Here is a 25679-nt window from a genome sequence, read left to right as displayed (position 1 = left end):
ATTCTAACATGCAGTGATTATAACATGTTATAATAAGATTTATTTAAAATGGTTATTTAAGAACTTATGAATTATTCAATCCTGGAATTTTCCTTTTAAGATTTTCGAAGGGAGGTTAACTGCATGAAACTGATGATGGGGGAGGGGCAGCAGCGTGTCCTTAAGATGCGACGTCCATTTCAAACCATGGCGAAGGCCATGCCTGCCAGGTTCCTCACTGTTTTCTCCTGTCTGGCCACCTCTCTGTGAGAAGCCAGTCCCAGTGTCCAGATAACACTCAGAGCAGGCAGAAGAACTTAGGCGCAGTCTTTCAGAGGAGAAGAAATCAGAATTTGTGGACCTGGTAAAATTGTTTTAGAGAGCCGCGTCAGGCCTGCCTCACTTGGGTCACAGTCAGCCTGGCCTTTGTCCAAGGGATTTTCTGTGGTGCCATTTTCAATGACAGTTTTCTATTTCCCTCAGCCTGTCTATCTTGGTCACTTAGAGGTCTATAAGAAAGAGAGGCCCCTTTCCTCACTTTTCATCCGCTGGTTCCTTTGATGCCAGGGTACACGTGGACATTTCTGTGGTGTTATTAGTGTTGGATCATCTGTGTGGGTTTTTTTTTTTTGCTAACATTGTTAAGCAGCTGTACTTATGCTATGTGTGTGTGAAAGAAAAAAGATTGTCAAGCTTTTCCATTGTCCAAGACAGCAGACAGCAGTTCATTGGAGCTCTCCCTGTGTTCTACGCTGGACAGCCAATGGTGTGCATACAATAATTCACGCATGTCCTTTTGCTTTCTACATGTCACCAGGTTTAGTTTTTACAGCAAGACTTGTCCCTCATCTGCCAGTTTTGTCTGTGAGGACACTCCATTTAAGGGAAGTGATGGGGGGGGGTCCCCCAATCAGCTGGGAGACAGTCACGAGTCTTGAATCAAAACCTTCCCTTAGTCTATGGCCTGCTGGGCCCTTCTCCTTTATCCATTAAACAAAAACCTGGTTGTGCAGTGCATGGCTACAAAATGCTGTCTTAAGCGGTTTTTATTTTTGTGACTTATCAGAGGATTGGTTTTAACAGTACTTAAAATACTGACTGCAGTCCCGGCACAAGGGGTCATTGCTGACCCCTTTGTCTGTGTGTCTGTATGAACTGATAGTCTTCTGTGGATGGGGACTGGGCATAGGAAGTTCAAAATAAAACTTATTTCAAAGTTTTTCAAGAAGTATTTCAATTAAAGGTTTCCCGTGTGTGTGTGTTTGTTTTATTTAGTTTATTTTGTTTAGTGTATGGGTTTTTATTTTTATTTTTTAATTTCTTTCGAGACAGGGTTTCTCTGTGGCTTTGAAGCCTGTCCTGGAACTAGCTCTGTAGACCAGGCTGATCTCGAACTCACAGAGATCCGCCTGCCTCTGCCTCCTGAGTGCTGGGATTAAAGGCACGCGCCACCACTGCCCGGCTTACTAACAAATTTTTAAATACAAAATTATCTTTCGATCATTTAAAATGTAAAAAAAAAATTAAAAGATTTATATCAAATTTTTATAGTCGAGTTAATTTTGATACCAGTTTCCACAAATAACAAATCACAGGAAAAAAAAAAAAAAAGAACTGACCTCAACCAGGACTGTCTGGCCAATATTTTAGAGTCAAATTACCAGGTCTAGTATCTGCAGACTTGAATGCATATTAAGATTTATTGCCCCAGGACGCTAGCATTGACCTCAGTCTCAATTTGATCGATATTTATTTCTCAGATCAATAAGCCTTGATGGTAGCTGAAACTTAAGTCAATAGCTACTTGTTGACTTATATAGGCCCTAATGGATAATTTAGATAATAACTTAAAAATACACACATGCACACACACACACACACACACACACACACACACACACACACACTGTAAAAGGGTACCTCCTGGCTGGGTCCTACACTCAGTACCCCACAGTCCTTTCTAGAAACTCTCCTACCCTCTCCTTTGAGAAGAAGGCCCAAGAACCTCCACCCACTTATTGACCACCTACTGTATGCCAGCTTCTCTTCTAGACTGATCACCTACTGCATACCAGCTTCTTTGCGAGGTGTTTCATGATTCCTGTCACTCGTCTTCACTATAGTGTCAGCCAGGTGACATGTATTAATCTCAGCGTTTGCAGCACTCAAGTGACTAGGAGGTTGGGTTATGTTTTTAATGTTTCTAATACAACATGACCATTTACAAGAAATGCATATGTTAGACATGAATGGTGACTGGAAAGTTTTGTTGTTGATTTTGTAAATGGTGAAGGAACAAGAAAGCAAGCTAGGGAGAGGCCTTTTAAAACCAAGGGATCAAAACTACTCTCGCCTTGGCTTATTTAAACAATATCAAATGTGACACTCTTGTTTCCAAATTCTGCTAGCTGAGAATGAGGCCCGGTTCGCACTGGTTCTTCCTGGCCTCTGATGTTGCAGTCTGCCTGGTAAGTCTGCAGGCTTACAGGGACTCTATTCTAATATCAGCGTCCTTCATCTTCTGGAGAGAGAGACCACACTGAGAAAATAGAAGTGTCTCCTGAAGACAGACTCAGAGGCAGCACACTTATCTAGCAGATCTAAGGTCCTGAGTCTCACCACTACAGTCACAGACAAATAAATAAAACAAACAAATAAACAACAACAACAAAAAGAAGCCCTCTGGGCCCTCAACACACTCTGGAAACAGAGGTACCTGCTTGTTTGCTTTTGTAAATTGGGTTATGGACCCCAAACTCACTGAAACCTCTGGGGACCCCTGGTGTTCTCAGCCTAGTCATGCACTGCCGTGGCCTTGCCTGGGAGCCTGTGAACTCATTCCCATACTTCCAGGGAAAGCCATGACCACGTTCTTGTTTCAGAAGAGTCAGAGTGCTCCTCTAATGCATCTGATTTGTTTGGTTATTGTGTTAGGCCAGTCTATTGATGTAGAGGGTGAACCGGGGAAGAAAATATGGTGTCTGGTGTGGAAGCCAACCTGAGTTTAAAGGGGGAAAAACATTGGTAAGGGGTGACGTTAGTAGCACCCAATATTGAGAAACAACATGGAAATTTTGTTGAGTGAGTTTGGCGCCCACTGTGCCCCAGTCAGCGTCCTGTCCTCTACAGCATGCCCACGAGGTCCTTCCCCCTGTTATTAACCCCCCTGTGCCAGGGTGGCTGAGGGGTCAGGCCATCCCTATTTGTCCCAAAAGAAAATGAGTTCTTGTGAGCAAGAGAATGAAGACAGAAAACAGGAACATCATGGGCCTAATTACCATGAGTTTCCCAGTGGGTCTCATTCCCACTGTCTTATTCCCTCCGATCCATCCACAGCATTGCTGCCTGGGGCCTTCCTAAAACCGCTCCAACCCCGTCATTTCCCTGGCTAGAATATTCCAATGGCTCCCCTTTGCCTCTGGCATGAAACATGGCTTCCTGTGCGTGGGAGGGAGGAGGCCTGTCATCATCTGTCCCTGCTTCCTAGGTCTCGTCCCCCTTCCACCGCTGAGAACATGAGACCCCGTGTGGTCCAGGCTTTCCTACCTGCATCTGCCGCCCTCCTCATGGCCCCCCCAGAGCTACTATTTGATCCCCACAAGGTTCGTCCTTGAGGCCTCCTGCTCCCACTCCTCCACAAATCTGGTTCCACCCGTTATTTTAATCTGGGCTCTTAGTTGAATATATTTGACTGGCTTGCGAGGTTGAACACCATGCCTTCTGGATCTGGGTCTTTATTCCATGTTGTAACCTGTTAGAAGTTCCTTTCTTCCTAAGACAGAACTACACGCCATTGCATGGATGTATCATGAAATATTTTGTGCCCCCATTGTGTAGTCAGTACTCAGTGAGTTGACACCCATGTTTAACTAGTGTGAATACTATAAGTATAAACACGTCTATTTAGGTCTCTCCTCTTATTTCTGTAAAGTATAAATACAGATGTAGGTTGCCAGATTGACTGACATATTTTTGGCCGGGGGATCCATCACATTTTTGTGCCAAAACAGCTGCACCATTTTACACCTCCACTAATAATACAGAAGAACTCTGATGTCCCCCTGTCTTTTTTTCCCTTCCTTCCCCTTTTTCCTGCCCCCCAATAACCTTCCTTCCCCTCTTCAACTCTCCTTCCTTTCTTTTCCTCTAATTTTTTTCTTTGTTTACCCTCCTCTTCTCCATTTTTCATAGTGGCATCCTAATATATATAAAATAGCATTCCACTGTGGTTTTAAAATATATGTTTCCTTGATGATAAGTAATGCTGAACATTTTTTCAGGGTCTTATTGGCTACTTTTGCCTTCTCTGAAGAAATACTGATCAAGGTCTTTGTTCATTTTTAAGTTGAACTAGGTGTGTGTGTGTGTGTGTGTGTGTGTGTGTTCATGTGCTCCTTTATATGCTTGGAGCACTAACTATTCATCATATAGCTGATTTGGCAGTAGTTTTACCCATTACAAAGTCTTTAGTAAACTCCGTCGTCTCACGGAAACCCAAAAACCGAAATGCTCAGTGGTCAGCAAGGTCACAAGGCTCCCACCAGAGCCAGAAGGACCCTGTCCACAGAGTCTGATTCTCTGTGCCTGGCGAAAACCATGCACTGATCAGCCAGGGCCCCTTGCTTCTTTGTTTACACGGCGCCTTCCTCCAGCCCTGTTTTCATCACCAGAACATATTGCCAAGGCCAAAAAAGACGTTTCCTTCCCTCAGTCGTAGAAAAGGGCTCTGAGGCCCATTAGGCGTCAGTGATAGAATTCTGAGAGGATTTTAATAATATTCCAGATCCCAACAAAATTATTTCCAGAGGACATGCTTTTCAGGTTTCTTGAAGGATGTTTATAATAAGCCGGAGAATTTCTCTTGTTGTCGTTAATGTGCTAGAACTGGTTTCAGCTAAATTTTACATGAAAAGGATATATTAACCTGCATAAAATATGTTCATAATCTCAATTTCAAATTAAAAAGAAGGAAAAAAGCCCACAACCACATGTACAATATATTGCCCCAAGTAAAAGCCTTGGGAAAAAAACAAAAACTTTGCTTGTACCAAGCTAGTACCATTTTTACAGAGATAAAATTTCTATGCTCCCCTTGGTGCACATGCACTCGCCATTATTGTCACGGGGAGTTATGTATGTTGACTGGAGGGGGAATCCATGCTGAAGCTTTGAGCGGGATGAGAGTGGGGAACACAGAAGTCGTTCGGTTTCATGGGCCTCTCCTCCAGAGAGAGCAGGCGCTGGGGCTTCCAGAAACCGGAAGTGATCAGGAGCAAGTGGAAATGAGTGAGTCTTGTGCTTAGGGAGTGTGTTCACCGGGACGCGGGGGCGGTTATTTTCACGCAGCAGGCCACAGAGTGAGCGTTGAGTCACGTGTCGGTATCCATGTACACCTGCCAAGTCAGGTGCCTTTCTGCTGTTTGAGAAGCCAGTAGCAGTAGGTTGAGGCACTGATGCCTGGTGGTGTTTGTGTGTGTGTGTGTGTGTGTGTGTGTGTGTGTGTGTGTGTGTAGGGATGTAGGGATGAAGGGAAGAAGCTTATAAGACAAGGTAGTGTAGTAGGGACTCGTTGGGAACCTCACTGTGTATGTGGGCGGGGGGGAGACTGTGTGAATCCTGGCTGTAGAAGTGACACAGACGGAGGCCGCCTCTCAGTTGTGAAGGCCAGTAAGACTCTGGTTCTAAAGGAAGGCAAACTCCTTTACTCACTGCATGGCTGGTCCATTCAGACCACCCTTCCAACCTCTATCCTCATTCTCCCCAGTGTCCACTGAAAACTGAAAGGCAGTGTGTAAGGAGCTGGGCAGGGTGGAACCTGAGCCTTGGAGCGACCTGGGAAAGGTGATGAGCCAGCCTGCAGAACAGCCCAGGTGGGAAGCGGGCCTGAATGCCCAGCAGGTCCCGCCCCATAGATGACTTCTCCTGGTGTCTAGTCTACCCAGTGCTACAGGGACAAGCTGGGCCCCGCTCTGGGCAGCCTGTCCCCTGTGTCGGCAGGGACTGTCCCTTCCCTGAAGAGCCCTGGCTTGCCTTCCATTTCAGCCTAGCTGATTGGCTGCCTTTATTGGGCACTTCATTTCTGAGATGATTGCACTGCTGGGAAATTTTTTTAAGAAACTTTTTTTGCTCTATGTTGTTTGTGTAATCTCGTGAAACAATATCACTTCTGCGCTCACATCTGATGCTTTTAAGCCTATTTCATTTAAAAGCTCGGTTTTGAACAGAGTACGTCGGAGTTGTTATTAAAAGACTTTTTCAATCTCAGATGGAGAACTCGAGAAATGAAGTGCCATTTTTGGAAAAAAGAGAATACAAGCCATCAACACATCTAAGACTGCATCCACAGTACCATGAAATCTCTGTGTGAAATTCTGAGCTCACAGACAAACAGTGGAGCATCTGAGGACTCCTTTTCCTCTGACTGGATTAAATTATAATCTATTATTATACATGTCTAGAGATACATTTATTCCCCTCCCCTGCCAGTGATAAGGACTGAACCCAGGGACTTTTGTTTACAAGGCAAGTTTGGGCTCTAGCGGTGGGTTAAATTCTCAACCCCTAAATTGATAACTCATCAATGAACACATATGATGGCCAAAGTCAGTTGTATAAAGCTTAGAGTGGGCATAAAGATGAAAAATGCAACTTATTAATATAGTCTATGCACACTCATTGCCCACATTTCATGTTCTAATGTAAATTTTACAAATGATCAGGCATCCTCATTGTCATTTGAGATTTGACCCTAATACTTAGTCTGTGCCCTGTGTCCCTGTGTACCGTGACAATGGCCTGATGCTGCCTTGCTGGTGATGGTTATGACAATGGCGGCAATGGTGATAATAGAGATGGTAATGGTAGTAGTGATGGTAAAATGGTGACGAAGGTGATGGTGTTGGTTGTAAGGGTGAGAATGGTGGTGGTGATACTGGTGATGATGGTGGTGGTGATGGTGTCAATGTTGATGATATTTCAGTGGTCTTTTCCATGTTCAGACCCTGTTCTAATACTTATCAATAAGGAGACACATTTAATTCTGGGACAACCCCCTTATTGTCTCCATTTCACAGATGGGATGAGGTAGTGGTGGATCGAGGAAGACACAGAATGTTCATCTCTGGCCTTTGCACACAAGTCCATATCCCCTCACTGGCATGCCAGACCTGATCCAACCAGGTGCTTGGTGACAAGTCCCTATATCCCCTACTATGAGCCTGTTCCTCCTGTCAAAAGCACTTAGTTCAGCCAGTTGGTTGTAGGGCATTATTTTCTGCCCTGACCTCACGGGACAGGTAGGACTATTTTGACAAGTTAGAATTTCCACATGTTACAATACAAAATGCACTCACTTTCCTAGGCTGTCATTTCTCTGTCATGGCCTCTGGTATATTCTTCTAAGTATTGCCTGCATATGCATAAAAGCCTATCCATATCTTTGTTTATATCTCTAAAAATGTATATTTATATATTTAAGTATGTATATATATGTACATTTTTAAGCCTGAAAGTCATGTGTGTATGTTTTACTCCAAACATAGAACTCAGTTGATCTACTTCTTACTTCTTAGTAGCATGTTACAGTAAAGTCCCTGAAGATGTTAAAGAGAGAAAGAAGTTCATGAGGGACAGGTCTGAGCCCTCTTCCTAAGGTGGCAGCCCTCTGAAAGTATTTTCAATGATGACAGACTGCTTTCTTTTATTGTCTTAATCAATTCACACGATTAGATGCATATTCTGGACCAGAGAAATGGATTTGTCAATAAATTATTCACCTTGAAAGCCTTGAAAACTTGAGTTCAAGTACGGGAGCCTCACTGCGACCATTATCTACAACCACATTTCTGTTTGCAAAATGTGGCTTGTAAAATCTGGAGGCATTCGTCTGTCAACTTGCAAAATCTTGAACCTATAAGCTTTATCCTTGGTCTTTCTATGCTGGCTTCAACATGTCACATACACAGATGGTGGCTGTGACTGTTCCAAGAGTTGTTAGCCTGGGCATGTGGCCTTCTATAGTACTGAACTGAGGGTGTTCTTTAACAAATGGCCTTTGAACTCTTTGAACTCAAGAGCATTGTGCGAATTTGCTTGGCTGGAGACTTCCCGGCAAGTTCTTTTAGTCCATGGCATCAGCAAACTACACTAGATGAAATCTTTGTCTCCACTTCTCTTCTGAGTTCCGACTTTCTCTCTTCTGTAGTCCTAGAGCACATTGAACTGTTGGCCATCAGACTCTGTGTAAGTAAGCAGAGGTTCGAAATGGAGGTGAGAACCCTCTGGGGGTTCTCTCTACCATAGTCATCGAACACTGTAAGTCTGCAGAGGTTTAAAATGGAGATTAGATCCACACGTATGACCCTGCAGATCGAGACAGCAGAACAAGAGGGTGCTTTGTGCCACAGACTTGGAGGTCCCTTGTGTCTCTGGACTTTAGCTCAGATCATCAACGCATTCTTTGGTAAACAGTCGCAGCTCCGTACTAGCTTTGGGAATGTTAATCATTCAAGGTCTTGAGGCTACTGGCCCACTCTGGCCCCAGCAGCATAAGTCATCTCAGAGGCTTCTAGTAGACACTTTTTCTGGAGTGGGGACCCTGGTAAATGAATGACCTCTACTACAAGGAACTGTAGTATGATCTGGTGACTGACTTAGAGTCAGTTACTTGAACTTCTCCAATTCTTCCCATTCAACTCTCAGCTTCATCTCGCCACTATCCAGCAGCGATTTCCCACACGTGCTGACCAAGGCAGAGCCTCTCTCTTGTGACCTCCATCTACCCCATAGTGGTCAGTACCTGCTACTGTTCCAGAAGCCTCGTGTCTTGTGTGAGAACAGGGAGGTAAGAGCCTGGGGGCTTCCTAGCAGAATTCTTCCCTGTCCCTTTATCACCTCCTCTCAATGATGTCAATTCTGTATGGCCTCGTGTTGTGTGGCCTTAGGTCTTCCATCTCTTCACGCCAAGCCTACCATCTGATGAGGATGAGGTGGGTCTCACCCTTCATCCTCAGACCCTTCAGTTGGAGCTCACACTGCCTGGTGTGTGATGAGAGTCTCTAGCCAAGCCTTATGCGGTTTATGGTCCTTCTCTCCTTTCCCCATTGGTTTCTAATGCCTGCTTCTTAGTTAGAGTTTCTACTCCTGAGAAGAAACACAATGACCATGGTAACTCTTATTTTTTTAAAAAAGCCTTTAATTGGGGGTTTCTAACAGTTCAGAGGTTTAACCCATTATCATCATGGCGGGAAGCATGGCGGTGTGCAGCTAGACATGGTGCTGGAGGAGAAACTGAGACTTCTACATCCTGACCCACAGGCAACAGGACGTAACTGTGTGCCACACTGAGTGTAGTTTGAGCACAGGAGACCTCAAAGCCCCCCCCCCCCCACACACACAGTGACATTCTTCCTCTGACAAGGCTGCACCTACTCGAACTAAACCACACCTTCTAAAGGGACACTCTCACTGGGCGCCATTTTCTTTCAAACCACCACAACCTGCTTTTAGGGAAAGGGACTGCTGCCCACCTGTCTGGGTTCCCTAGATACGAGCCTGTACTTCCAGCCATGTGAACTACCTTGACTTGAGCTACTGTACTGTCCATTTGATTTTCCAAGGGACCAGACCTCAGGCAGGATGGATGGCTCTGACTGCCACATATGTACCTGGTACCGTGAAACAGATTTTTGCAATTTTGTTTGATTAGTTTACTACAAGGTAGTCCATGCTGGCTTCCAGTTCATCCCCCTCCAGCTTCCCCCTCCCAAGTGCTGAGATCACAGGTGTGTTACCGCTCCTGGCAGCTCCTTGCCTTTTCAAAGCTGTCTATCGGTAATGTGTGGCCACACCTCACAGGACAGAGGTGAGAACCGAATGGGATGGAGAAAGTTAGCTGTCAATGAGCTGAGTTTTGTTCTCAAAAAGGTCATTTACCATTTCTGTCTTGGAAAAATATTTCTCTTGCTGGGTTTCCTCCTTGATTTTTATTTAACACTACACCAAAAAACTCCAGATCCTCTCTTCAGAAATATCAACATATATGTTTAGAAGCGACCAACACAGCTCAATAATGTAAGTTCATCTCCAGGCACGTTGGTGGCAGCATGATTGATGGACCTGAGACATACTTTTCCCTCTGAGTATGGGTGTTCAGAGACCACCGAGGCTCTGGGTGGGGGAAAGCAGATTTTGCTAACACTCAGCTTCAGTACCCTTACTAGCCATGATAGTATGGGCAGGGACTTCAAGGAGACTTTTTTTTTTTTTTTTACCAGTTCCTTCTCTGTTGAATAAAAAATGAGCACTTATCTTGAAGAGAGAAGAGGAGGAAGTCTGCCCCTGACATTTCTCTTAGTCTCTTGGGGAAATGGATTCCTGATCCTGCAACTCTGTAGAACTGCTGGCTAGGTTGGAGCTCTAAGGTGATGTGAGCGCAAAGCTCCCGTGTCCTGGGTATTGATCTGTTGCTGTGGTAATGGTATTACCTCACTGAACTCTTCACATTGGCAATGGGCAGCCTCTGCAATTGCATTTCTGACTTATTCCTGCAAACTTAATTCAACATGCACACCCAGCTGCAAGCTCTACAAGAAAGTATTGTTTTGCAGGAGTCTGCATAAGAGATCATTAAACCCCTGTTCACCTAGGAAGGGTAACTTTCAGTTGACTCCATGGAGATATGTGCACAAGCTGAAATCCTCAGAAAGTGCCCATTAGGCACTTGAGGTAAGTGTTGTGAAGAAATGCGTGACTCCCGGATCTCTTGAGGTCGGCTTTCCTGGAGCCAGCAGGCTCAAGTCATTCCTTCCCCATGGGTGTACTTTCCATAACCATCACCCTAAACTGGGGCAGAGAAAGGCTTAATTTAGAGCTCAGAGAGGCAGCCTCAGCTGGTATCTGTGGCCTCAGCAGCACCTCACCACGGGTGGAGCAGAAGGATGAGGCTAGGCAGGCCATCAGGGCTCGGAAATTCTCATTCATGCTTACACATAGAATGCAGACTTCTCACTGCATCCAGGCTGTGGCCCATGGATCACAGGAAGTTACAACACATCCTTTGAGCTCCTAATAGGCACTCAGCATGAGGAGAAGAGAGGTAACAATGCAAAGTAGCCTTGTTGAGCTGTGGATGGCAGGTGGGCACACAGGGACCCGGCAGAAAACATCTGCCTCCTCCCTCAGAGCCTATGTGTTCAGTCAGAAAGGTGAGAATGACCTAGGGTTCACCTCAAGGCTGGGGTCCATGTCGCCTGGAGGCCAGGCCCCTTAGCTCGGGTGGAAGCAGGTGCACCTCTGTCGCTGCTGTCTGACTCTTCACTCTCATTGGAGTTCACCACCCTGGCAGCACAGAGATGCCTGAGTCTGTATTGCCTCTTCCTAATGGCTGGCAGTGAGCGTCGGCTGTCCAGCACATGGCTGGATTTACTGCAGTTCAAGAGTTAGGGCCAAGCTATAGAGGACAAGACAACAGGAAGAAGGCGTGTGTCTGGGAGGATTGCCTGAGGAGTGCTTACACCTCCCATTTCTAGCTTGCCTCCTCACTGAATAGCACCAGACATCAGTCTCTTTCTTCTCCAGTGCTGGCATGGCACGACCTAGTGTGTACCTGTTCATGGGAAGGCACTTCATCTCTTCTTTCCCCAAATAAAGTGTTTCCTCTTCCTCTATTCTGTGATCAGTAGGCTAGTATGCTGAAGATGCCTTAATTGAATTCCATAAACAAAGTAACTTAAACGCCAGAGATATACTTTCCCAAAAAGACTACAAGTTCAAGGCCAACAGGATCGACATGGCAGCGGGTCTGACTTCTCCTGATTCCTCTCTCCTTCACGGTGCCATCCCAATGCTTGCTGTAAAGAAGTAGTCCCATCGGGTTAGCGTTAACGCTATCTACCTCGCCTTACCCCTTCTCCAAATACAGCCACATTCTGAGGTACTGGCGGATAAACAATACAGGAGTTTGGCAGTGGGGGGAGGGTGTCGTAATTCAGCCCATAACTAATTTCCCAGAATCTCTTACTGTCAACAAAAGATCCTGGCTTACATGGTTTATACTGTTCTTGCTAATGTGTGAAGGATTCAAAGTGTGTGTGGGTTGAAGACATTTAGCTGACCGGATGGAAAGTGATGACGCCAGAATGTGGACTCACTCAGCACACGTGTATTTAGCACCTTCTGTAGGGCAGAAGTTGTGTCAAAACACTCACATGAATCTCATTTACACACTCACTAGTTAGTTACTAGTAATAGTAATTAACTAACTAGTTACTAATAATAGTAATTAACTAACTAGTTACTATTGCTCCTGAGCACCGATGGGAGGCATGCCCTAAGTCAAGTAGCTGCTGGCACATGAATCTCGTCCAAATTTCTCTTACCCCTCAGCTCTGCAGGCAGGTGGGGGCCATGCTAAAGCTCTCCTCCCCCTCTCCATGAACATGACCGCAATGACTCAAGCAAGATGTGCTGCCTTAAGTGGACTGGTACTTCACTTCACCGCGTCTTCTCTGTCGCCTCTGATTAGAGAACGCTCCCCCCAATGGTGGGAAGGAGCCGCTCTTACTAGTAAGAAATATATAAAAAGGAGATCAAAGGGGACAAACAACAAAGGACTGAGGGTGTGTGAGGTCCAGGTGACTACACACAGATGGCAGATCGATCCTGCATCTTGCAGACTCAACCAGTTTCATGCTGACGATATTTGGGAGAAATTGCATCTATACTGAACTTGAACAAACTTTTCCCTTCTTGCTTCTCATTATTCCCCAAATGAAACAGTGTAGCAATTATTTTTAGAGACTTTACACTGTACCTCGTGTTATAATTCATCTAGAGATCATTTAAAATGTACAAGAGCGTGTATATACAGGCATGTGTACATAGAGCATGACACTTGTACACAAGGGCCTCGGGCACCCGAGGACATTGGTGCCTGTGCAGCTTTTGGAACGAACCCCTTGTGGATTTCAAGGGCTGGACACACAGTCAGAATCTTTGAGGAACAGCAGGGGAATCTGACCAGGCATTTCTGAGGTCTGAGTAAAAGACAAAAATCCATAAAGCCAGAGTGACCTGAAGAGGTGCTGCTGCTGCTGCTGCTGCTGCTGCTGCTGCTGCTGCTGCTGCTGCTGCTGCTGCTGCTGATCAGTCCTGAAGTTCTACTACCTGCTTTATACAATCCAGCAGCATTGTGTACGATGCATGGCTAGGTGAGAGGCGCCTGGGTCCTGCCGGGAAAGCGCCTGTTAATGCTTTCAGCACAGCCTATGGCTGCAAGAGGCTTAGCCTGACTGAAGCTCTGCTCTGAGGTGGCCTGTGTTTTGTCTCCCTCTGACTGCGTATCTGCATCACAACATAGCTTCCCTGTATCCCCCCATGTATTCATGATCATCTCTAAACTACTTATTATATTAAACACAATGCAAATACTGTATAAGCAGTCAGTGTACTGTATTATTTAGGGAACAATAGGGGGAATGTCCACATGTTTAGAACAGATGCAACTTTTCTCCAAACATTTTCAACCCACAGGTTTGTTTTTGTTTTTTGTTTTTTTCAAGGACTCCCAGATATAGATGACTAACTGTATTATCCTGAGTACCACACAGGCCTGAAAGAGCTGCTTTGAGAGCTGGTGGTCTGTAGAGAACTCATAGAGTCTAGGACTGGAATTGTTGTAGACACCGGGAATGGTGTCTTAGTTGAGCTATGTTGGGTTTGTCTAACCAAGGTTGCAGTGGGAGTACCTGGACTATAAAAACTGAAGCCTTGCCACAGGTCCCTTACCTGGTTCAGTCCCATGACAAGCCCTTGCTACCTGTGATGATTACATGACACTTTGTTCCTGGCTCCTGGCTTTACTATATCCTCTAGTCTTACCTACTAGTCATCCTAAGAAGGCAGAAACCATCCTAAAGTATTCCTTAGGTAGACCTGAGCTTCCCTGAGGCATCATTGTAAACAAAGGCAGGTTGGTGAAAAACAGTGAGGACACATTGCTCCATTTTTCTTGGCTGTTAGGACTTTATTTGCAGTTGATCAAGCTGGGGAGCATAGTTAAGCACATGTTTGATGGTGCCAGCCAAATGTGCCTGCCAGAAAAGCAATAGGTTCTTTAAAGGTGCCAAGCACTGGTATTATGCATCTTCTGCTATAAACTGTATACACTTCACAGCCCTCAGCCTCCTGTGTGCGGCCTCATATCTTCAATCAAATTATTACACTCCAGAAATATGCATAAGGGAAATGATTGTACACATTTTATGGTGGGTTGTTGCTTGTAGCAGTAATTGAAGTACCTTTTCCACTTATGAAAGTACTAATTTTATTTGTTTTTATTGCTTTTCTAGATGCAATTATTTATTTAGTGTGCTTCAGTTTTATTAAATTATGTTTACTATAGGAACATCATAAAAATGTATGAAAACAACAGATCAGCCAAGCCAGCCTGGTGACCTGTATTGAGAAAGCTGCTGTTATTTTTCATATCCAAACATAATGAAATAACTTAAGAATAAACAGATAATCTACGCTAGAAAACAATACAGTTTCGAAGTAATGCAATAAAAACAACTGGACAATATGATTTCATAAACCTGGGTTCTAAAATTTACATGAGTTGGGTTTTGAGTACTTATTGGAAGACACGTGGTGTTCCTAAGTGGAACGATTACAATGCGAAATGTAATTAAAGCAAAAGGCGAGAACCTATGTGGGGTTTTGTTGGCCGCTAAAATGTGGATGACTAAGAAGCAATGCAAAGGCTTTCGGTGTTGAAAGGTAAACAGAGGCTCCACATCCCTACATATGTGCTTAACTTTGAACTTGAAAACTGGCTAGACCCTTGTGCACATTGCTTGGAAGTCTCCTGGGCCGCATATGCTGGCCACCCTTTTGTCCACCTTATTTCCTTATTTCCTGTCCTCTCGGTATTTTGTCTCAAAAGAACAAAAGCTCTCTGCTTTGACATTCCACGTGAGAAACTTACATCCAATCAATGGTTTCTTTGTCCTGGACTTCCATAAGATAAAAAAAAGATAGAGGCATATAGGTTTCTTGTTTTGTTTTTTAAAGAATGTGCTTCAAAATAACAATAAAACAAAGACTGAAAACCTAAGCCTCAAATCTAACATCTAGGTTAGAAACACAGAGTTACTGAAGCAAAACTGTCGATATGACTCTAAATTAGTGACCGCTTTTCCTTATCTAGTTACAAATTTAAATTAATCAGTGCATCAGGTAAATAGATTTCCTACTGTAACATCAAAAAGGGACTAAGCAAATAATATAAAGTATGAGTCTTCCCAACCACCCAGTTTACACCCCTTGGTGTGCATGGCTATTGGGCTCTCCAGTTGCTGATTTCCAAGGGTAACATGTGTATTTGTTTGCTTACTTGCATGTAGGCACAAATAGTTTCTTAAATAACACTACTTACAGACCATGTACAGCTCCATCAGTTCTGAATGATATTTGTGATTTTTAGGGTAAAACCCTAGACTTTGCATAAACTTGGCAAGTAGCATACAACTGAGTTACACCCCCAGCCCCAGCTCCATGTGATAAAAGATTACTCCATCGTGTGTTCCATTCTACAGATGCCCAGGTTTCTACTGAAGAGCTTAAATTCTCTCTCTCTCTCTCTCTCTCTCTCTCTCTCTCTCTCTCTCTCTCTCTCTCTCTCTCTCTCTCTCTCTCTCCCCCCCCACCCCAAAAGACTAGAATAATCTCAACAGGAACAAATGAGAGAATATGACAGTTTGGGCAACTTACAAAGTGTTTGGAAACTTAGAGATGAGAAGGCACACTTAGTGTGATTTAAAACTGTGACTTTCAGTAATAGTGATTGTGTCAGCACGCATGAGCCCACCCAAACCAGACCAAATCCAAGCGTGAAGAGAGGAGGGGAACATGAAGTCCCAGCCCTAGCCAAGGGGCTATGAAATGGCAGATCCTAGGGAAGGGACAGTTCTTCGAGAATGAGGATACTTATCATTTGATTATGCTTCAGTAAAGGCCACATATCCAAGACTTTGGCACACTTTGGACTTGGTGGACGCACACACATGCATGCACATGCACGCGCGCGCACAGAGAGAGAGAGAGGGGGGGGAGGGGGAGGGAGGGGGAGAGGGAGAGAGAGAGAGAGAGAGAGAGAGAGAGAGAGAGAGAGAGAGAGAGAGAGTTGGGTGTATAGGGAGCAGGGGTATCTGGGAGAAGTTGAGATGAGAAGGGGTGGTTGTGATTAAAACACACTGTAGGAAGTTCTCAAAGAACTGAAAACAAACAAAACTGTGGATCTCTGCGGGTGACAAGGTTGTCTCCTTTCATCTGTGCAAGAGCTGTTGTGTGTCCTTCCCTAGGCGCCATGAGAGGCCTTTGCCCTCCTCTGCTTTATTTCCCAGTGATTTATTGGTCAGGATCTTTGCTGAACTGTTAACCCCTTAGATACAAGCTGCAAACATTTTCCTTGGTCTTACTTCTAAGATGGTTTTCCTAAAAGTTCTCCATATGTTCTTCTAATGGTTTTAGGAGTTTACATATTTTAAACTTAATTTGGGGTGATGTAGAGTGTGATTTAGTTTTTTCTCTCAAATATCCCAACAATATTTACTGAAAGATAACTTCTGGGGTCTCTAGCCAGTTCCACTGATAAGTGTGTCTATTCATCTGCCAACAGTACCATATTCAAATTGGTTCAGTTGTGTAGTTTTAATATCACCAGACTTGGAACGCTAGTTATTCATTTTCTTAACATCTTAATCATAACAATCTCTTAATCATATTAAGAAAGCACGCAGCTGTGCCTGTGTCATTCAAAGATTGATTTTGTCAACAGTGCTTTTTAAATGTTATTGAATGGCTTTTCCAGCATCTCTCGAGATAATGCTGAGGTTTTTCTCCTTTGATCGTTTACTAGTATAAATCATCTTAAAATACTGCATGGTGTCTGCAGGATAGCAATCAACCTGAACATGATTACCTCTCACTGATGTGCCTCCTCCCTCTCCCAAATAAATCTGAATTAAAATCTATATGAACACAGAGTTTGTTCTAAAACATGTCAAGTTTTGCTTCATGCTCTCTGATCAGCGTGATGATATGAGGTGGTCCTTCTGCACGGGAGCTTCCTTCCGAGAGTCCTGCCCATACCTCTCCCTGTGCTGCCAAGAGGCAACCCTTCCTTGCTGCCCCCTGAGGGCAGTTAGCAAACTCAGATTGTTTACACTTAGCATTTATATTTTCTGGGACATTACCGTTTTACCCGTGTTTCAGTTTTCCTCTTCAGTGTGTTGAGCCAAGCAGTCTTCTGTGTGAAATGGCCTTCGTTTATATTTTATTATTTTTCTTCTTTCCTGTTTTATTCATTCTTGCTTTCTTATATTTTTCCTGTTTATGGTGATGATTTTTTTACAAAAAATATATTTCCCAAGCACTTGGTTTTAGATTTTTTGTCCTTATCACTTTGTTTATTTTTGCTTATTTTGTTCATTTCCTAACCTCCTAAGTCTGATGTTTGAGTCCCATGTTATTAAAGAATAAATCACTTATGTCCCATGACCACTGTTCTCTCTATACTCTCTAGCATGTAACAAGAAATATATTGTTCGTTATTATTTTCCAGATACTCTGAATTTTTAGTTATGTAATTTCATCAATCGCACAATTTTCTAACTTTGTTATTGATTGCCAGTAGGCGTATTTCTGTCTACTGTGTACTTCCTTTGGGCTACTGTTAGTACTCTGTTTTGTTTTTCAGGATTAGGTATTGTCTGTGGGCTAGAGTCCAATGGCTCGTATGAGTACTTGATACCAAGTTAAACATTAATGGCAGTGTCTCTTGGCAGAGTATGACATTCTCCATGAGGCAGTGAGCCATATCTTTTTATGTTACTTGGTTTTGCCTGTGTTTTATTTATTTTTGCCTACACTTTTCTCGTATCAACACTGTGAAGACATGCACTTGATCCATGAGTACCTGGTAGAAAACTTGACTGTGGTCAGCTTCATTGTCTTTTGCTTTTTTTTTTTCTCCATACAGCCAAAGATTGCTGAGGAAAACTTGACGTATGCTGAGCTGGAGCTGATCAAACCACACCGAGCCGCCAAGGGTGTCCCCAGCAGCACTGTGTATGCCCAGATCCTCTTTGAGGAGAACCAGCTGTAGTGACGCCTCTTCTGGCTGTCACCTTGCTCCCGGTTACGACACACAGAAACAAAGGCCCTATTTTTGTATCTTCACTTGTGCCTTCAGTGTGATGGGGAATCCCTTCCCATGACATTCTCGTGGCTTCTGAGAGGTACGCACTCCCCCAGGAAAGAGTGGGGAACATTCTTTGGCCATGGTTCCTCAGACAAGAGGTTCCTGGCCTGATCCTGAGGTGCAAGGGCTCTACTTCCAAGAGAATCTGCTGAGCCAACCCTTATCACCTTCCCTTCTTTTCTTGAATCTTAATTTGTTTGAAAACAAATTAAATCTTAATTTTAATCTGCCAGCCTTACCGCGTCTAAGACATCAGGCGCCCGGTTTATAGCCACAGGAAATGCCTGTGGGATAGATGGACTCACTGATTCTCTGAGGTTCAGGTGGCGCTGCTGGGACACCCGAAGCACAGCAAGCCCCTGATGGTGACGGCAAGCAGCAGCTTATGAAGGCATCTGTTGTTGTTAGTAGGTGCTCTGAAGCTGGCCACAGAAGGGCACAGGTGCTGATGGATTACAAGCCTGAGGTCTGCCTTGGGAAATTCTGGTACTCCTCTTTAGACCCATCCTTCCCCAGGCCACAAAATCACCACTGTAAAGTGCTTGTCTCCCTTTGGCATGGACCTAGAGTGATAGGAAAACATATTGTCCACTCTTTCCCAAAGACTCAACTGTGGGACCAGTGGGTACATCATGAAAGTGGGTAAAGTGTGCCAAACTTGGTCACCTCCCACTCAGGAGAGAGCAGGTCTCTCCCTGTCTCTTCCACGTAGAAGCCGAAGTACAAGCCATGCTGGAAAACTATATCCAGGTAGACTCAACTCTTGGAAAGTGCTTTCTCCATCTTAGCCTTGGATGTGAGCTGTGATGATCTTGTGTGGATGTCAGGGGACCTTGGGACTTAAGACCATGGGGGGGTCTTCCTCTGTGGACCTAAACAATGTAGAGAGCCGTCAGACTTGATGGAAATAGATCTGTTCTGTGAGAGTCACCTCGATAATCCGAGTGCTGTTCAGGATGCTTCTTGATATATGTGTGTTCTGCTGGCCATTAACTACACTCCATAAGCATTGTCTGGTTATGTAATTTACCATGTATATATGATAAATTATCTATTTTAAACACAGCTGGGTGTGAGTTTTGCCCTTTGTATCACTGTGGCACTTACTTGAGTTTCTCGTCTCTAATCACCTCAGACTTTCTGTGTGTGTGTGTGTGTGTGTGTGTGTAAAAAGAATTTAACCCTTTCTAGGACTCTTGAAAGTTAAATGGGACAATAAGCATTGTGACATTCTGGAAACTGTAAAAGCCACTTTGCTAAGCCACTTTGCATTTTAAAACAAACAAAATGACCAAACTTTTGTTTGCAGAGTTTGGGTTTGAACCCAGGGCTTTGCCCATGATCTAACAGGCCCTCTACCCCTAAGCTGAATTCCTAGGCCTGTTGGTAGCTTTCAAACACAAATTTTTACCTTTAAACTTAGTTTAAAGCTGTAGCATTCACACAGATCCAAGGTTCTTTGCATTTCCTGTGTTTATTGGAAAGGGGCCAAATGGAGCAGCTCTTGATTTCTTGCAGAGATGGACGTGGAAGTCGATCCTCTCTGATGACACTCGCTTCTTGTTTCCTTTCTCTGTGCTTGATACATGGGAAGAAGAAGAAGAGGAAGAAGAAGGAGAAGGAGAAGGAGAAGGAGAAGGAGAAGGAGAAGGAGAAGGAGAAGGAGAAGGAGAAGAAGAAGAAGAAGAAGAAGAAGAAGAAGAAGAAGAAGAAGAAGAAGAAGAAGAAGAAGAAGAAGAAGAAAGAAGAAAGGCTGTTTAAAATAATGTACTACTTTCTAGGGCATCTTCTTTGGAAGGGGAAAAACCACAATGAACACATAATAGATACCATGATTATCATAGAAAATATTGCATTTTGTTATGACAGGACTCTAACAGGTGGATGATAGTTTTTGAGGATACAAAGTGATTTACTAATTTGCACACATAGCCATATAGGCAAAGAAGGACACCGAGGAGCCAATTGGAATTCAAGAATGGAGCAAATGGGAAGGGGATAAGAGGCAATATTTTCTGAGACCTCTAAACCCTCAAGTCCACCCTCTTTGAATACAATGAAATCTTAGGGCCATCATACATGAAGATGAACACATTCTACTAAGAACAGCCTTGCATTTAAGACACATCCAGAAGCTGTAACTGTTACAGATTTACTTCAGCCTTTTTTCTCTCATGTTCCGGTCACAGCTGTACAAGTTTGCACCAAGTTGTGGGACTGGGGGAACCTACTGCACATTCCCCTCAAAGGGGAGAAGAAACCTCACAGCATCCCTGCAGAGCTTGTCTCTGCCGTCTCCAAAGAAAGCCACAGCAACACTTTCGGAGCAAGGTTAATGAGTGATTTGTACCTGCGGCTGATTTGAAGCGACAGATTTTGGTATTCTTGCTTAGGAAGTGCGTCTAGTCACTCATTCTTTACCAGATAGACCACTCACCATGAATTGACATTTGTGAAGCTAAGTGAGGGAACTCAAAAGTACAAAGACTTCTTGCTATCAGGCATCAATAGGAGCAATGATGTAATCATTGAGTAATTTCATTCAAATCAATTAAAACAAGCATGGACCCATTGTTTGTAGTAATGGCTTCTCAGGGATGGAATGCTGATAGGCTCAGATTTGGGGAAGAATTTTGGCCTAGGCCACAGATGGCAAGGAATCTTTATAAACAGCATGAGAGGGAAACAGAGAGAAGCTCTTGTGAAGATGGTGCATACAAGGCCCTGAGCTGAAACAGCCTTGGCATGTGGAGGGCTGCGATTCTGATGGATCCCTTCATCACTACAGGGCTAAATCTCCTCGGTGCTCAGGGAACAAAAGCCACACTGGGCCTGTCACCTCAGGATAGGCATGAAAGTGACAAGGGCACTTCATAGGTTTTAGTGAATAATTTCGTGGGTTGGCCCAAGGCTGACTTCAGAGATGGTTCTTGGTCACTGTGATCTAAATGACCATAGCCTCAACGAGCCAAGTAAACTTCTTGGTGGTTTGAATGTACTTGACCACCGTAATCTCATAGAGAGTGGCACTATTAGGAGGCTTGGCATTGTTGGAGTAGGTATGGCCTTGTTGGAGAAAGTATGGCCCTGTATGAATGGGCTTTGAGGTTTCATATTTGCTCAAGATATGCCCAGTGTCTCAGTTCACTTCCTGTTCCTTATGCATCAAGATATAGAACTCTCAGCTCCTTTTCCAGCACCATGTCTGACTGCATGCTGCCATGTCCCACTGTGATGATAATGGACTAAACCTCTGAAACTGTAAGCCACCCAATTAAATGTTTCCTTTCTAAGAGTTACCATGGACACTGTGTCTCTTCACAGCAATAGAAATCCTAAGACAACTGATGATCCTGGGTGGGGAGGTCAGACCTGGGATTCTGAGTTTCTCAATAGTTCCCAGAGAGAATGTCCCATTTCTGACCTCAAGGCCACACTAATATAATAGCAAGTATATTGAGTACTGGAAACAGAATTATGGATCCTGAGCTCCATAGGACTGAGGAGTCCTCTGAGTAATAGACCAAAGCTGGAGCCTGGACACTGGGCAAAATCCTCAGGGAGATGCTACCCAGTGAGGAAGCAAGGTGGCAAGGTCTGAATGGTGAGAAGAGTCTGGAATGACAGGTCTAGAGAAGGTGAGGAAACCAGAGGAGAGCAGAGGGGCATGGGAGAGCCAGAGATGCTCTGAATTCCTCTTCTCAGAAGGACTCCGTGGTGGGAACTCAGAGACAAAGTGGAGGAGAGGTTGTGCCTTGGCGCATTCTGAAAGATTCTCATTTTAAACATGTGCTATCCAGGGGGAAATGTCCCCAGATGCACAAGGCTTTGACATGGAGTTACATCAACTTATGAATTTACTTAGCATTTCTTTCAGAAAGGCAATATGCATCTTTTCAAGCTGTGATTTGGACAAGACTCTTAATGGACACACAAGGTGGGGCATGAGAGATGGTCTGACCGAGTTCTGCCCCTTCTGCTGTCGTTGGTAAAGATGACTTGGTACCTGCTTTTTAATAAACACAGCTTGATTAGTTCCACACCAATTCCGTGTCAGGTTGTTAAGCGTTAATGCACCGCACTCTATAGTTTTAAATAGAATTAGAGGTGTTTACCTCTTTGGTTATATGCACCTTGTTCTTCCACATTAAACTTTATTACAAGTGTTCTCCATCAGCAAACAGGGGCAAAGCTCATTAGCCTCTGCTTTGTGCGGAGGCTGTGTTGCTACTGAAGAAAATGTAGGTGCTTACTTGCAGGTGTTTATTGCAGCTTGCAGCTGCTGCCGACAGCTGGATAGGATTCCTCACCTTGTTGGATGAGAGCCTCAGACTCCTGGGTGGGTTTTCAGAGTTCACCTGCAGCTTGGTGCTTTGGGGCAGTTGTCTGGGTTGTGGCTAAGAGTTTGAAGTTCCTTCTCTTTAGTTTTCTAAAGGGATCTGTGGTCTAGAAGATGTTGGACTTTTAGAGACAGGATCCTCATGCCAGGGTCCCCACTGTCATTATTGCCATGATGAACTGTGAAGGCTAAGAAGAGAATGGACAGCCAACTGGACCTGGGTTTTTGACTCTCAGTCTTATGACCTTCCCACATGTGTTCATTTTATTATTCATTCATTTTAGCTAGTGCATATAAAGCAGTGCGATTCATAGCAACATTTTCCATGTTCATACACGTATACCACTGTAGAACTCATGTACATTAACCATGAGACCCACACTCCACAACTAAACTCTGGCTCCAGGAAGCCCTTTACTCCTTGTGCCTGCCTGGTACACTCTTTCATTCCTGTCCCGCAACTGCACTTGGTTCAGCTAAAGCTGGCAGCCCATCATCCTCTTTGCAAGATCTCCGTTTCATTCCTCTCTTCCTCCCTCAGCCCAGGCAAGTTCCAAGTTCCCTCAGATTGCTGCAGTCACCCCAGAGTCCTGGACTTCACCTCAGGCTGCCATGTCTGTTTGTCTCCTTCATCGGGCTCCACCTCCAACTCTCGTGGAGGGCATCTTCCCAGGGAACATCTCTGCTGAGACGTTTTTCATCTTCAACTTCTCCCGGAGTCTCCCAATAGACAAGGATCTTTCCCCAGGACAGACCTCCTCCCATGCTGCCAGCGTCCTCCTCTGCTCCCTCCCTCTACCACCCAGCTCTGCTCCTTGCAGGCCTAGTCTCTGTTTTTGCTGTTGACTACCCTTCTACAGCTCAGCTGTGCTTACCAGCTTCCAGGATCATTGCTGACACGTGTTCTAAAGGCCACACACACACACACACACACAAAAACACACACACAGAGAGCGAGAGCGAGAGCGAGAGAGAGAGAGAGAGAGAGACTCTTTGAAGTCAACTCTCCTGATTGTTTGGTCACACATTCCTCTCCTTTGCTTGGGACAACAGTTATGTTCTTTTGTGGCGCTCATTCTTCTACTCAGCCATTCGCTGAGGGATCACCCTCCGCCATTAGTTCTTCCTATCTCATTCATACCCACGCTTCTGACCATGGCCCAGATGCAGCCTGGAAACTCTGAGGACTCTGCTCCTGCAGAACCACCCTCCTGAGCTCCACAGCTGCCCACTAACCTTTCCCCATTAGCATCTCTTCTCTTCGCTTCCTTGCCTTCCAGTGAGGAAGACTTCATGAAGGGGTGAGAAGCAACCCAGAGGTAGAAGGCAGGGACTCACATAACAACTGGGAGAAAATGGGAGCAGAAATGCCAGGCCCCTGGTAGCCCCTCTAAGGGGTTGGGGTGTAGAGTGAGACCCAAGACTAGAGACTGCCTAGAAAATGACCTGGGCCATGAGATTTTTATCTGGGACCTCCAACAGTGAGCAAGATAAGACTGCATTGAATACTCCATATTTCTCCCTACTGTGGATCATGAGACTATCTGTTCTTTGACGGGGAAAGAGGCCCTTTGCAAGGTGAGATAAATGTCTGGGTGCAAAGGACGCTATGGCATGCCCACAAGACGACAGCAAGGGGAGGGGAGAGGGTGCATCATACTCACAAGTAAATTCTCAATTCTGGAATTCTTCACATAATCATGCCCAGTAATGGGAGTTTGGTGGGTGGCTAGTTTTAACTCTTACTCTATGGGTTTTGGAAGATTAGGGCACCATTCTTTTTTTTTTTTTTTTTTTTTTTGTCATCCACATGCTATTCCAAATATCCGCATAAAAATGGAGGCATTACTAATGCATAAACTCCTTCTGTCTATTGCCAGGATGCAGCTGGCATTCCGGGGTGTGGAGCAGGTGGCGGGGATCTTATTCATGTGTAGACTGGGGGCTTCTGACTTAGTGGACACGGGTGTGTAGACATAGACTGTGTCCTTGGCCTTCTGTGGAGCCCAGCCCAGGAAGCTTCTTGCCCGTGTCTCCTCCCATCTCCGTGGACTCTGGGCAGCAGATATACTTCTTGGTGTTGGGAGCATCCTCCGGCCCATATTTGGAGATTGCAGACCTCCCTGGCTATTTATATGGCCTCCTCCCCGTCTCTTCTAAGCTCAGTCTCGTCTGCTTCCCTTTATGTTCCCACAGTTCTCTTCTTAATCTAACCTGTCCAAATATGCCTTCTTAATTTCATTGATTCTGTCTTCTCCCTTTCCTTCTCTCCCCACTTTTTATTCGCAGTCCTCATCTACTAGGGGCTGGCCAATTGTGTGCAAACGGTTCTTACCAACTTGGTCACGAGACTTGGCATTAGAACCCCAGTGGAGCTCAGTGTCTGGTAGCATCTCTCCATGCCTGTTTTCATTTGCTGTTATCCTGACTGTTCTCACTCAATAGCGTGAACATTGCTTTGTATGTGATGAGACCTGGCCTGAACCTGGATCTGTCTCTGTACTGGGAGGCCATTTGACCTCTTTTATTCCCTGTGGAGGAGCAGGCCCACCTCCAGGGTGATACAGGCCTCAGAGGAACAGGGATGTATGAAGATATTTCAGGGAGAAACAGGCCTGTGAGAGACTTGTAGCTGTAACCCAGGGACAAGCTGCCTTCAAGGCCGGGGCAGGGAGCAGTCATGCTGACAGAGCTACTAGCCAGCCTATATCCCCTGTCAGCTTTTCCTCATTGGAGACTGGAGATAAAACTCTCAGATCCAATCCTATATCCTGAGAACACACAAAACGCTGTGCCAGTCTGGGGGCTGCTCGACTAAGGTCAGGCCCTGCTGACCTTTCTTGACCCCTTCCTTGCTTTTCTTCCCTAGCAAGCTGTCCTTTTCTCTCCCCTGGGGAGAGGGTTATGAAATGCAGCTTTCTTCTCGGCTAGAACAGCAAGCCTTCTGAGGGCAGGTCCCTGTCTGCTTTGTCACCATAGGACCCTACTTGCTTAGCTTCTCAATAACCCCTGCAAAAGGAATATGAACGTGCTTTGAAATAAAAACTTGAGGAAAGAGACAACCGATGCACAGGGGTGGATAGGGTGGGTGTTCTTTTT

The 25679-nt window shown here is 44.7% G+C and overlaps 1 protein-coding gene across 1 annotated transcript in view; it reads left to right on the top strand.

Moving 5' to 3' along the window:
• Vstm4 (V-set and transmembrane domain containing 4) overlaps positions 1 to 19306 on the top strand; it is an 86286-nt gene extending 66980 nt beyond the window's left edge. Inside the window, exon 8 of the mRNA XM_050140599.1 lies at positions 18020 to 19306. Within this exon, the coding sequence (XP_049996556.1) occupies positions 18020 to 18145 (126 nt within the window). The 3' untranslated portion in view covers positions 18146 to 19306. The remainder of the gene's footprint in view (positions 1 to 18019) is intronic.
• Positions 19307 to 25679: the final 6373 nt, after the last annotated feature.

Source organism: Alexandromys fortis, unplaced genomic scaffold (assembly GCF_014885135.2).
Source record: "Alexandromys fortis isolate MF-2015 unplaced genomic scaffold, M_Fortis_MF-2015_v1.1 scaffold_46, whole genome shotgun sequence".
Classification (NCBI taxonomy): domain Eukaryota; kingdom Metazoa; phylum Chordata; class Mammalia; order Rodentia; family Cricetidae; genus Alexandromys; species Alexandromys fortis.
Note: the sequence above shows the minus strand (reverse complement) of the source record. Positions and strands in the feature narration are given on the sequence as shown.